Genomic DNA, 15,250 nt, shown 5'->3' on the forward strand with positions numbered 1-15,250 from the left:
GAAACCCAGCGGGAGGAAAAAAGAGATGGGTGGAAAGAGGAGGGGAGGTGATGGGGGAGGGGAATAATGAAAAAGAGGAGAGGAAGACGGATGCGAGCGGAACAGGAGAAGCATCTGACCTGCGGAGCCGTTCTTCTTGAAGATCTGGGTCCTGATGTCAGGGTCGTCTGTGTCTGAGTCACTCACAGCTGTGTAAAGGTTCCTCTGAGGAGCCGTGGCTCCCTGCCACACAAGACCACATCACATTAGGCTAAGCATTATACGGACACTAACTTTATTTACTGCAGCAACATCAGGAAAGGAAAAACAGATAGGCTTCCTTCTGCAGAACATAAAAGCTGACTTTTTTTTTTGAAGAATTTCCAGACCATTGTTTAAATGTGACAACTTCAAAATGACAGAGAATAATACATCAGAATAACAACATACATTTCAGTCTCTTTGTTAAAAAAAGAAAAGAAAATGTCAAGTAAGCTTTACTGTCATTCCACTATATGTGGAGACATACATAGGGCTTCTGAAGGTATCATCAAATCTAATTTAATGGGTTTTTAATGCTTTTTAAAAATGTATTTAATGCCATACACAACTTGTTTAATGTTTTTGAAACAAGTCTCTTCTGCTCACCAAGGCTACAGTAATAGTAATATTGAGAATATTTTTTCAATTTAGAATAACTGTTTTCTATTTTAATATATTTTAAAATGTAATATATTCCTGTGATGCAAAGCTGAATTTTCAGCATCATTACTCCAGAATCAGCATCACATGATCCTTCAGAAATCATTCTAATATGGTGATTTGCTGCTCTGTAATGATCAATTATTATTGGAGCTCAATTATTAATAATGATTCTTATTATTATCAATATAATACACTTATTTTTTTGTGGAAACTGTGATATGTTTTACTTTTCAGAATACTTTGATAAATGGAAAGTTCAAAATAACAGCATTTACTGTATTTGAAATAAAATCTTTTGTAACATTATAAATGTCTTTACTGACACTATGCTTTTGGTTTAATTGTATTGCTAATTTAAATACATGGCATATACAGTAGCACAGTGGTTCTCAACCTTTACATTACTTTTCCAGTTGTTTATTATTTATGTTATTATTTATATTTAGTTTTTAAAATAATGTTTTACTCGCAATTTCCACCTGATAAAACATTTTAGAACTTGGAATGAGTAAGAAAAGCTAAATTCATAAAAGATGTTGAAATACCCATGGGCTTTATTAATTTACATTACTGGTTCAGGTTTAGAATTCACACTTTTAAAAAGAATTAGGCACCTATAAACAGGTTTTTTGAACAGTACTCATAAAGCACATAGTTATACCTTATTCTGCATGAACATATTTTACATCTGGAGACATGAAAACTTCTGGCCTAATTCACAAAATATGGATCAGATGATGCTAGTTGTTGCATATTAATTACATTTTGTTCAAATTAAATGTGGGTTGCCATGATGATACTATAATCAGCTGTTTCCTACATAATCTATTTTAAGCTACTGAAATCATTGCACAGTCTATTTATATTTCATTGCACAGACCACTGTATATTTTATAAGGCATTCTATTTCTGTAACATTACTCTATTAACCATCATCTTCTAATCTCCCATGTCTTCACTTGAACCTCTGTGTATGTGTTTGTCCACTCTGTATGTCCAAATCTACAGTAAACTTTCCCGCTAAGATTAATAAAATCATTCAGATTTATATGAATGTGCTAATAATAATTCCATGATTTCTGAAGATGCTCTGCTTAGTTTTCATAAAGGCTCAGGGCAGACTGCAGAGGGAGCTTTATGTAGTCAGTGCTAGTATGGAACATTTAATCTTATTTTAAAACACTAAGCACTTATAGCTCGCTGCTTTACCTTGGCGTTTTCATCACGCAGGTTAAAGGTGAGCTCCAGATTGGACAGGAAGTAGTCTGAGAATTCAGGATACATCTCCAGAACCTCCAGCAGATCCTCTCTTTGGATGGTGTGGAGGTCGCAGTAGCTCAACGCTCGAACATCTGCGTTGGCTTTGCCTGGTTTGGCGTACAGATGAATCATCTCTCCAAAAATATCATTCTTACCTGAGAGGTGGGCGTACAGTGATCAGAGGAGAAGACAGAGAAGAGAAGATAAAGCAATGAGGGAAGAAAATGAACAAAGAATTAGAAGGGAGAAAGTAAGTTCCTATATTAGTGTGTGACTAAGCAAGCAAAACTTCACAGGTAGAAAAGGTCAACTGTAGTAGTGATGTAAGAAACACTGCACACACAGAAGTCACTTTCAAACCAGGCAGATTTCTTGAACCCATTGCAAAATCTGTGGGTAGATCTTCTGCATGTGAAATTCCTAATTGCTTGGATTCCTGTTGAAATTGTGAATGTGTGTCAGGGCTGTCTACAGAATATTAAGTTATGCAAGATATTTGCATTAAATTGATTTTATTTAATGTTTATCTTTAAAGTCGAAGTGTGTCATTTCTGTGCCAAATATAAAAGCCGTTGGCAAACGTGCTTCCAAAATGCTCCCCATCTGCCACTGATTTCGTTAGAAACGAAGTCGAGAAAAGAGCATTTCGCGAAATATTAGACCTAATAATCATTATATTTTACCTACCTGTTAGTGATGCCTTATTTAATGTGTTTAAATAAATCTGTATAAGAGTCACTGTGTAAATGTATACATTTTAAGTTAAGTGTTGATTATTATGTTTAAAAATAAATAGTAATTAAATTTAAGTTTAAGGCTCTGTTGTTAATTGTAACCTTATAATGTAAAATCGCTCCCTAGTTGAGGTAGATTTTTATCCATAAGAAAATGTCAATTAAATGTATTTAAATAAAAAAGGTATTTGTTCAGTAAACCACTTTTTTTTTTACCGAACCGTGATGTCAAAACCAAGGTATGTACCTAACCGTCATGTTTGTGTACCATTACACCCTAGGGTTGATTCAAACTGATAATAATTTTTTGTTTGATTTATTAAAAGAACCAGCTCATAAGAGTCATTTGTTGTGGACAAGGGAACACTTGTTGGCATGTGTGTGCTTGCCAGTGAAGACAAAATATTTACACTGAACAAAATTATAAACGCAACTCTTTTGTTTTTGCCCCCATCAAAGATCTAAGAATTTCTCTCAAATATTGTTCACAAATCTGTCTAAATCTGTGTTAGTGAGCACTTCTCCTTTTTCGAGATAATCCATCCACCTCACATATCCACCTGCACTGTAAAAAAGAATTTGTTGAGTCAACTAAAAATATTTTGTTACCCCGCTGCCTAAAAATTTTTTGTTATCTTGACAAAAAATTTCTTGTTGAAACAACTTCAAATTAGAGTGGAGTTAGTCCAGGTAACAAATTTCTTTAAGTTGACTTGACTATTATTTTCTAGTCCAGTCAACTAAATCATGTTGTGTCAACAGGGATTTTTTTTTTTTTTACTTCGATCAATAATCATAAACAAATTTTAGCCCACTGCCTTAAATGTTTAAATAAAGATGACAAAACACTTTTTTTTATGTCATTTATTTAATGATAGAGACAACACTTTCATTCACATTTAAATTGAACAAGCAATTTGCTGTCAACACATCAACTGATAATTGATAAACAAAACAAAAAATGCAAAATACAAACACATGTCTAAAGATCTGAACCGACACTTGAAAGTGTGATGTATAATAAATAACATTGGCATGGGATTGAGAAACAAATAGTTGCAATTCAATTCATCAGATCAAAACCACAGGGATTGTTTTTAATTTCATAACTCAATATGAAAATCAGAAGGTTGAACTCTGCATATTAACCCTGCACAAGTTCACATGCACTCCCCCCACCATAATGCAAGTCATGGTCAAAATGAGAAACCAAGATATATGTATATAATATCACACTTAGTTACAAAAAATGAGTGTACTGTACTTCTGTATAATAAGATATAAATGGAATGAATGCACATGGAAGCACAAAGATCTAAAGTCAGATTCTAAATTTCATAGCACAACATGACCAGACAGAAGTGTTAACATCAGAAGGATCTTGAAAACTTCCAAACTCGTCCCCCATCATAATGCTACATACTGAAAATGTGTACATACTGTTTAAGAAAATGAGAGGTGAAACAACATTTGTTTACATGAGAACATGCATATTCCAAGTCATGACATGATAAACTTTAATGTACATTCTAAAAAGAGTGCGGTGGAGCCGATGGACACATCATGAACACTGAAAAGTGAAAGTGACATGACATACATTTGTGCTCTTCATTTAACCCATCCAAAGTGCACACACACAGCAGTGAACACACACCGTGAACACACACCCAGAGCAGTGGGCAGCCATTTATGCTGCAGTACCCGGGGAGAAGTTGTGCCTTGCTCAAGGACACCTTATTTGTGGTGTTGAGGGTGGAGAGGGCGCTGGACATTTACTCCTCCACACCTACAGTTCCTGCCGCTGTAGCGAGCACACGGTGGGAGCAGCTGGTCTTCACAAGTTTTTGCAGAGCCTCAATGGTGTATTTAATGCGCTGGAGGTGGTGGATGTTCACTGCATACAGACCCATTAGGGGTCCAAATGCCGTGGGGACATGGGAGATGTCAGTGATGACAGGATGTCCAAATGAGACCAATGTTGGTTATTCCTTGGGAAGCACATCACATTGCTGTTCCTCAGTTACAATCAGAATGCCCTCTTCAATTTCTTTCTCAACATCCTTAATGTCACTGGATGGCTGGGAAAAGAAAAAAATATTACATTACTTAATACATTAATAACAAATGAACACACATATGTACATACACTATTAAAGTTGTGTGTTTTATTAAAAGCACAGCTACCAATAAATGCAAATTGTAATTCACCTTCAAGTGGAAGATATTTTGAAAAATTTAACCAAAAATGAAAGTCAAAATTAAATGGTGCTCCTCAACGGTTTCGTTTGGAAACATTCAAAATAACTTCCTGTATTAAACTGTTAAAAGTCTGTACTAAATTATTTGTTCTGCTGAACACAAAGAGTTTAAAATCCCATGGGAAGATAAGTGTAAAATACACCCCCAGAAACAACTATACTAAAAATGGGGGGAAATTATTTTCTTCACTAGTATTCTACATGATTTCTGAATGACATAAAATGTGACAAACCAATACAACATATTCAGTTTTTTTTTTCTTAATCCAATTCTAAGTGTCTAATCTGTCACACCATTTATACAATGATCAGAAAATATAGTATTCCTTTTAAATAATAGTCTGTTGGACTGCATGTTCAGAGTAAAGCATGACCCTTAAAGGGTTGGTTAACCCATGTATGTTTTATTCACCCTCATAGCATCGTAAGTGTGTATGACTTTCTTCTTTCAGACAAATCCAGTCGGATTATATAAAAAAATATTTATGGCAATTGGTGGGTGTTTTTCTCAACAGTCCAAAAGTAGTCAAATAATGTGCATCAATTCATAATAAAAAGTACCTCACATGGCTCTGAGAGGTGAATAAGGTCCTCCTGTAGCGAATCCATGTGTTTTTGTAAAAAAATATACATATTTAAAATGATATTCAAAGCATATTTAAACCCTTTTCTCTCACTTTCGTAAGAGCCATTCCGGGTGGATGAAAATAGGACATATGGGTCATGCATGCACCGATGATTAGTGACGAACACGGAAGAGCGGAGGAGAGACAACAATACGCCAATCACGAAGTAGAATCACAAAATTAGGCTTGCACGTATGATAGTCAGTGGAAGAGAAAAAAAAGTGTTTACAACTTTTTAAATATGGATATTTTTCTTACAAAAAGCGCATCGATTTGCTACAGGAAGCCTTTATTCACCCCCAGAGCCATGTGAGACACGTTTTATTGATGGATGGGTGCATTTTATTTGACTATTTTTGGACTGCTGAGAAAAAAACACACCTGTCTACTGCCATTAAATAACTTGGAAGAGCCAGCAAAATTTTTAATTCAACTCAGATCAGATACGTCTGAAAGAAGAAAATCATATGCACATAGGGTGCCTTGAGAATGAGTAAAACATGGCCTAATTTTAATTTCTTGGTGAAATAATCCTTTAAGCAAAGTTGCTAATGGCCAATATGCTAGCACTGAACATTTTTCAGGATTCAAAACAGTATTCAGCAAAATAATAAAGAATGGCTATGTCCATAAACAGGGTTTCTGGTGGTTTTATGAAAATAAATTCAACACTTTATAAAGACATTTTAAATACCAATTATAGAAAATTCACGGAATAAAACTGAAGGGGAAAATAATGTCAAATTATGTTCTCTAAAATTTGAAGCTGTTTTCCAATGCAAATATCTACATTTTCGTAAAGGGTTCACCCAAAAAAGAAAAAGAAAGAAAATTGTCATTTACTAAACCTCAAGTTGTTTTAAACCTGAATTAGTTTATTTCTGTTAGTCCCAGTCCCAGATCGTCTAACACAGTACACAGATCGTCTAACAACGAGCTACAACCCCAGATCACCCAGATTTCTTCTTCTTCTATTACCTGGATCTCATCACTGCAGACTGATGGTGCTCAGATTGGTCATCCACAAGCGTAATCCCAGCAGTCATGTCCTTGATGAATTCCTGCGCAGAGCCTGTGTGCTTTAATAAAAACAAAGGGATGCATTAAACAGGGCCTTACAATTGTAAAGCATATAGACTCCGATTAATGTGCATTTATAAATAAATAAATTTACTTACAACTTCGTCCAAGCTCTACAATGTAAATGCCATTTCCATTATGTCTGCAAAGCATTTTGATGGATAACTGCAAAAGGACTCGCTGCGGTCCATCCACAGGATTATTGAATTCTGCTCTGAATCTTCAGTCATCCCAAAATATCATAAACATGAAAAATACAAAAACATGTTAAAACACTGTAAAATAATAAACATACATATAAAGTCAAATGTATTGACAAGTTTGTATTAAATGCCAAAGACAAACTATACCATCCAGACGATGCTTTTAAATGACACAACACATATTTATAACACAATAAAAGGAAATTTAACACATTTGTGTCGATCGTTATTGATTCTCTATTTATACAAGATATATGCTATTATTACTTTTATTCTAAAATATATAGATTTGAACGTATGCAATTTACTTATGACCTATATTCACCATAGACTGTATAAAAACAGATATTCACGCAGCATTACACTGGGTTCTAGGTTCTAGTGAGGCACTTGAATGACTAACGTTACTTCAGAAAACTGAAAGAAGAGTTTGTAACGCTACCTTCAGAACTTCATCTGAACTGTAGACTGTAAAATAATCATCAGCACTAGGCTTATGTGTTAAGATACGCGCTCCAGAAGAACTCTGAGGGAGGTGCTCATCTGTGCTGCTCATTCGTTGCCCTTATAACATACAGAAAAGACACAGTTCGAGTAGTAATCTTCTTTTTATCTCCTAATTTTTCATCGTTGAATATTCTGACGGATGTCTTACGCTGTCAGGTTAAGAGCAGTTCCTTTTTTTTTATTCCCGCCGTTCTTAATCCATACAATGATCCGATGAGCTCTCGCGCGCTCTGTTTGAACGGTCTCTAACGCAGCCCTGGGCTCAAATAATACATACAGACTGTATTTTTATTGTTCTCCACATAAGTTCAGCTCCGCTGTCCCGCATGGGGGAATATCTGTTTTAATATTTATAAGGAAAATACTGTGGAACCGCCTGTATTTTGAGGCTTCAGAGTGCCGCGAAACGAACATTTACATACAGTAACTTATATACAGAATGTAAGACTCTTTAAACCATACTTACTCTTCTGAGACAACAAATGTAATTTTACACATTAAGCCAATGAATACGAATATTTTACTTACCAAAGTTGTATTCTAGTAAAATGTCCAAATTTTCAGGAGAAACTGACTAGAATGGCTGACGTCCTTCTTCTCTCTTCAACAGCCTTCACGAGAATGACGAGATCTCGCGATAAGTGATGTTGTGAACGTGATATTGCTATTGAATTGAGTCAACACATTTTTTTTAGTTATGAGGACAAATAACCTAGTTCAGTCAACTTTCAAACTAGTTGAGACACTGAAAACTTACAATTTTTAGTTGAATGAACAAATTCAGTAACTGCAAGTTGTGTCAACATAAAAAAATTCATTGAAACAACTAAACTGCTAAATAATTTTTTACAGTGTGGCATATTGTGATAAACACTGAGGATGTGATATTCCTGAAAGCCCCTGCAAGCTTCCTGAGAACATGTGCCAAGAGAAAAGGCAAGGCCTGACAGCACATTTCTGCGGTGATACATATCAAAGGTCAGACCTGACAAACAAATGACAGCCACCTGGGCAGCAGCCACCTGCCATCCGGCTCAGGGTCGTGGCTAAAGCTATTAGTGCTGTATATTATATATCAATTATTTGAGATGAGTATGAAATTAGTGTAACAGAGTCTGGGCCAGAAACAGAATTAGTGTACAGTGATGAAGTGTTCATCTGCAACACTTTCATAAGACAATAGATTCTTGCTGAGGTAGTGATTTTTCAACTGAGACCTAAGAATACATATGAAGCAGGAGGTAGCTTCTCTCAGCAATTTCGTGTAGTGTACAGCAAGTTTCTGCTGAGTTGCATGAGTGTGTAATTATGTGTCTCTTTTTCTTCCCCTGGCCTTATTCTGTTAATGCCAGCTTGCGTAGGAAGAGAGATGGACTATTTAAATTCGGCTTACCCTGCTCCACCTGCATCAGTGAGACTGGAGACTCTTGAGCATCTGTGTGCATGAGTTTAATAAGTGCGCATGTAAATAATGAAACTAGCGCTGTCACTCATAGCTCTCCGTCACACTAAATGACACTTTGCAAATCTAATGAACAAGGGAAACATGCACCACACTGCCATCACTCTCATTCCCGCATCTTCTTATTAAATTACAACCCTTTTCTCCTTTGTTCTCTCATTTTTTTCAGCTTTCCACTATTTCAGTCTCTCTATCTATAAAAGAACATGATGCACTCATCATAGGAGAGATCTCCTTGAATGAAGGACAGCACATCTTTCATTAAGTCTCTTATTACCTTTGAGCCTCTGAGCTGTTTATATTAAATTTAGATGAGTGTGCAAGTACCATCTTGTAAGACAACCCATGTTCCACAGCATTGCATTAAACCACAATTAGGACATTGATACTGTACTTATTATAGGATATATACAACGATCAGACATAATATTATGACCACCTTCCTAATATTGTGTTGGTCCCCCTTTTGTTGCCCAAACCGCCCTGACCCGTCCTTTAAGTCCTGTAAGTTGTGAGGTGAGGTCTCCATGGATCGGACTTGTTTGTTCAGCGCATCCCACAGATGCTCGACTGGATTGAGATCTGGGGAATTTTGATGCCAACTCAATACCTCAAACTCGTTCTTGTGCTCTTCAAACCATTCCTGAACCATTTTTAATGTAAGCCCTTTTCACACATACAGATTTTACTGGTGAATTACAGGTAACTTACCGTTAAGAGTCAAGTGTGAACAGGACCTTTTCAAAAATACCAGTAAATTTGTTCCCGCAATTTATGAGACAATTTTGACCAGATTCTAAGGGGTGGCTTAGACCAGGAAAGAATTAAGCATGCAAACGCTTGAATTTGACTTTTTTCCAAATCAGATTTAAAATACCTGTGCAGTGCCAGAATGTGTATGTTTACATTTACATTTAGTCATTTAGCAGACTCTTTTATCCAAAGTGACTTACAAATGAAGATAATAAAAGCAATCAAAATCCACAAGAGTGCAATGATATGCAAGTGTTATAACAAATCTCAGTTATCCTAACGCAGTACATGTAGCAAGGTTTGAATTTTTTTATTATATAATAAATAAAACGGATAGAATAGAAAAGGAATAGAGGAAGCTTTTTTACTCTATACCATACAGTTTGTGTCAAATCAGCTTTATGGAAACTCAGTTATGGAATGTGAAATCTTATTGAAATCTTATTGCCGAAAATGAGTGCACGTAACCATACCTAGTAAGATTTCGTCACAAAAATTGTTGGTGAGTTTATAACAGGCTCACAGTGAAAGTTTGTTCAATTGTTCATTGCTCACCCAGGATAGCCAACACTATATCGTCTCTGAGGATCTCGATGGATCCCCTGGCCACAAAGTAGAGCGCCGTGAGAACGTCCCCGCAATGCACCAGCGTGTCACCTGGTGGGGCATGAGTGGTCTTAAAGCGCATCGCCAATGCCCGTAGACATCCTTTGGTCGCTCCGTGGAAAGCCTTGCAGCTCTGGAGCAAACTTTCATTCAGATGAAGACAGATATCAGCCTGCAGGCACTCTGGAAAGCCCTTCAGTACCTGCAAAGAGGGAAAAAAGAGAGAAAAAGACAGAAAGAGTGTTCCCCATGGAGAAGAGGAGAAGGAGGGTAGAATGATTACAGGTTTTAAGAGCTTTGTGTTAGAGCTTAGATTATAAAATACTTATATAGCCCTGCCTCCCTCAACTACAAATACATAAAAGATAAAGCACAGTATGAATACATCTGGGATCCTTTGTTTCTGCCGCATTGCATTGTGTTTGCCTTTGATTTGCTTTTGCTTCATATAATGATATATGGCACATCAAGCAGAGGAGAATGCAACTGCCACTTATGTTTTATTCCAATTTTTCTGGTTCATCTAATAAAAAATAAAAAAAGACTAAAAGACACTGTTTCTTGTTTAAAACTGCATTTAGGAAGTCTGCCAGGGAACAAAGACTGGCATGGAAATGTATTAATCTGCAATAACTATCTATTTGACTGACTAACTAAATAATTTGATGCCTAATAAAATGGGAAATATAAATATGACCTAGGTCCATTAAAAGTGAAACTGATTTAATTGAAGGAAAATAACTGAAATAGAACTGGGCAAATGTCTGTATGCAGGATTAGTCACAGTACACATGTCATTAGCTTTGTTAATAGAGATTTTGATTTAATGTCAGTCTTCAGATGGACCAAACTTTAATTACCTTAATTGAGATTAACATTTAGACTATGCTTACTTTATAAAACTCTATGTATATAACCAACACTGCTCACAGTTAGACATGCATAGTTTCAAATCAATGGCATGCTTTGATACAAATATTTTTTGCAGCTTTTATGGTCAAAAGCAACATTAATCTATACCTCCTGCTCACCAGGGTGTTGAAGTCAGTCCATTTGAGTGCGTATAAGAAAGAAAAATACATATCAGATCACTGCGTAGAAACAAGAACACATTTGACATTAATAGTCTGTGACTGAGATACATATGTTTAAAACACTAGTTAGCTAACACACTGGCTCAAACTGTACACACTGACAGATAAAAGCATTTATTTATTCAATGACAGGAATTTACATCAAGCGGACAAAAACCTGACTCTTACCATGTTCATGTCGATGCCATTGGTGTATGTCCATGCGTGTTGGAAGTACTCCTCCAGTCTTTGTCTCAGCGGGTTAGGGATCTGGTGGAAGCGGATGAATTCTTTGACCCGAAGCATTTGCAGATGATACCGAGCTGTTCCTGAGTACAGTCGCTGAATTATAGCAGACACATTCCCAAAGATACTAGCATACATCAGAGCTAAAACACAAAGAGAGAAGACATATAAACATGTACATATGTATGTATATATATTTATATTTATATATATATATATATATATATATATATATATATACATGTATGTATGTATGTATGTATGTATGTATGTATGTATGTATATATATATATATATATATATATATATATATATATATATATATATATATGTATGTATGTATGTATGTATGTATGTATGTATGTGTATGTATACATATTTGTGTGTGTTTGTGTATATATATTTACATTTCTTGTTATTATTATTGAAAACAGTAGATAGATCAAAGTAATTACCAAGTATATTATCATAAATTTTGTCGCTAAGTATAAAAGCCCATTATATTTTATTTTATTTTATTTTATTTTATTTTATTCTGTTTGTGAACAGCTAAGATTAAGCTGACTTAAAAATCTTTCCTGTTTGCTATACTGGTGTTAATTTTAATTTATTGATACCCACAGCCAATGAGCATGACACAGATGGAGAAGATCTTCTCTGAGTTGGTATTTGGCGACACGTTTCCAAAACCCACGCTGGTCAGACTGCTGAATGTGAAATACAGTGCTGTCACATACTTGTCCTTGATTGAGGGGCCTGAGGAGAGGTCAGTGCCGTTGTACTGCTTGCCGATAGATATGGCTAGATTGTCCAACCAGCCGATAGTGTGATCCAGATAGTGCTTCTCCACATTGCCGATCGCATACCATATGCAAGCCAACCAATGAGCAATCAGCGCAAAGATACACATGAGGAGCATTAGGACAGCTGCCCCATACTCTGAGTAACGATCCAGCTTCCGTGCCACACGGACCAATCGGAGCAGTCTGGCAGTCTTCAGAAGGCCAATCAGAGTTGTGGTCTAATCAAGAAGGTGAAGAGCAAACATAAATTCACGTTAACATAATGTTAAGATAAAATGACACTATTGCAACAAAGTTAAAACAGCCAGTCATATTTAACACTAGAACTGCCGCGGGGTAAATTTTACCCATGACAGTTTTTCACATGTACATAACTGATTTTCAGTGAAATATCCAAGTCTCTCAGTCATTGACTTTTACTAAAATTGTGTTATTTACAAACCCCTGTTGTTAAAAACTGTTTATATAAAACACATTAACTGCCAGGGGTTATTGTATACCTAAAAAAAAAACCATGAGTAAAATTTACCCATGCACATGACTTTTGATATGGTTTTTATATGCCAAAAAAACTTATTATGTCACTGTATTATGTCAATGTGTTCACAAAGTAATGTCTAGAGTCATGAAATTATTATTTAAGTCACAAATATGAGCAATAATAATTCACCACACTGCATAGGATGTATGATGCAGTGACTGATTCAAGTGCACAGTCTCACCTAATTAATAGCAACACAGTAGTGAACAATACAATTAACAAAAATAATAATTAATCCAAAGTCGGAACATTTATGAGTAGGCTAAAATAACCTTTGAATCAATTATACATTTTTGTTTTGCAATTTTAGTGTTTACTGTTTGCTACTGTGTTGTTTTTTTACTATAGTCTGCATATTTCCTGAAAAAAAAATTATTATATATTTATACATTCACTTAATATGTGAATGGCAGTTTTAGTGTTAAATCCATATTTAAGAATTAAACTGTATTTTATATTTAATCCCAAAAAGTTTTTTTTGTTTGTTTGTTTTTTTTTTTTGCCAGGTGTTCAGGTTGGTTGGTATGCTGTTCTGTGTAGTTTAAAGTAGTTTTTTGTATTTGTAGTATTTGTAACTCAAAGTATAAGCAATAATATGAAAAGCATGAAAAATCATTCATTCTTGAATGCTTAAAGCAGATCAAACCACACATATACATATGCACTGCTCACCTCTTCTGATCCTCCCTCAAATATGAGCAGGTCAAAAGGTATGGCTGCCACCATGTCTATGAAGAACCATCCCTTGAAGTAATGCACTGCTATCTTGGCCGGATGACTAACCACCTCTTCATTGGCGTTAACATACGTAGTCCGGAAATTGATTAGAATGTCTACAATAAACATGATGTCCACCATGAGGTCCACCACGTTGATTGGGCTGCAGGAATAACCACACTCTCGTCTCTTCTGCTCCTCCACATCATTGAGCAGGAAGGCCGCGCTGTAGGGTGTGAAGACAGCGGTGTAGATGACTAGCAGCAGAATCAGCCAATCCCAGACTGCCTTAAAGGGGCTGTAGTGTAGGATGGTGAACTTGTTGATGCGTGACGTCTGAAGTTTATACTCTGGAAGCACGTCGGCGCCTAGCGACAACACCTGAAGCATGGAGATGCGGTTACTATGACTACAATGGTAATTTTATATTTTGCAGCTATTAACAGATATCAGAAGCTGCAAAATCAGAGACTGGAAACAACACAGTGACTCGTGTATGAAATGTACACATGATTTAATTTGTGCAGTGTAGAATGTGATTCAGATATTCATGATTCTGATATTCATGATGTTAATATTCTCATACATTTGAAAATTAAACATCATATTACAGCATAGCAATTTGTCATGTTCATGTTCATATTAATAACAACTTTTGCCTCAAAAGTCAAATTCCTGATTTACTGCTTATTAATAGTTGGTAAGGTAGCTGTTCAATTTAGTTATTGGGTAGGATTATGGGATGTAGAATATGGCCACATATAATAAGCCATTCATAAGTGCTTTATAAGTACTAATAAACTGCCAATATGCTAGTCCTATACTAATAAGCAACTATTTAATAGTGAGAACTGCTCCCTAAACTAAAGTATAACCAAAACTGATATGGCTTACCTTTGCACAAGCTAAATTATATAATGTTTATGCAAATACTGGATTATTGTTATCCAGGATTATTTGAAAATGATCCAAAGAGCATCTTGATCTTCATTCTAAGCCATGGATTCGCAAAACTGGGATTCATGAGGGAACTACAGAGGGTTTGTGAAATAATAATAATAAAAAATAATTCAAAGTATTTTAATAAAAATTAAACACTAACTTAAAAAAAATATATATTTTATGTTTACCTGAATGCATTGTGACAATTAACCAACATCAGAGCACTGTGAACATGCAAATGTGTTAAATTATTCAAAAATTACATAATTTATTGAAATAAATTTGAGCTGTCAATTTAACATGATACCTTTGTGTGATTAATTATAGAAAACAACATTTCAAATTATGTTAATAATATTTATGCATTAATGCCCAGGTTTCTAAGAGATCAAGCCAATGATTCAGTGACTAATTATTAAATGTTTTTAAAAAAAATCAGCCATTTGAATGAATCGGTTGAATGATAAACTCATTAAGACAAGCAGTTTTAGTTGCATATAGAGAGAAACATTTAATAATAATAATAATAATAATAATAATAAAAAGAATATAATTTCATGTTTTAATATTTTTTTTTTAAACAAACAAAAAACATTAATATCCATTTATTATCACTATTTTTCAAAACATTTATTCTTAAGCTAAAAGCTTGGGAATCACTGGTTTAAGCAAATATATTATATTATAAATATACATATTTGTTTAGTGACTATTGATTTCCATCTTAATTTTTAAATTCGTTTTCTGTGACCATT

The 15,250-nt window shown here is 35.0% G+C and overlaps 1 protein-coding gene across 8 annotated transcripts in view; it reads right to left on the reverse strand.

Annotated features, from left to right (window-relative positions):
* LOC113050843 (potassium voltage-gated channel subfamily H member 7-like) overlaps positions 1-15,250 on the reverse strand; it is a 54,011-nt gene that overhangs the window by 6,551 nt on the left and 32,210 nt on the right. For 7 of the 8 annotated variants that reach the window (XM_026214217.1, XM_026214218.1, XM_026214216.1 and 4 more), the window contains 6 exons: positions 13,509-13,934; positions 12,114-12,513; positions 11,435-11,635; positions 10,123-10,377; positions 1,894-2,099; positions 120-222 (listed from right to left, as the gene is read on the reverse strand). In XM_026214217.1, the coding sequence (XP_026070002.1) occupies positions 120-222; positions 1,894-2,099; positions 10,123-10,377; positions 11,435-11,635; positions 12,114-12,513; positions 13,509-13,934 (1,591 nt within the window). The remainder of the gene's footprint in view (positions 1-119; positions 223-1,893; positions 2,100-10,122; positions 10,378-11,434; positions 11,636-12,113; positions 12,514-13,508; positions 13,935-15,250) is intronic. The other variant, XM_026214211.1, reaches the window with a different exon arrangement.

The sequence above is a fragment of the Carassius auratus genome, chromosome 31 (assembly GCF_003368295.1).
Source record: "Carassius auratus strain Wakin chromosome 31, ASM336829v1, whole genome shotgun sequence".
Lineage (NCBI taxonomy): Eukaryota > Metazoa > Chordata > Actinopteri > Cypriniformes > Cyprinidae > Carassius > Carassius auratus.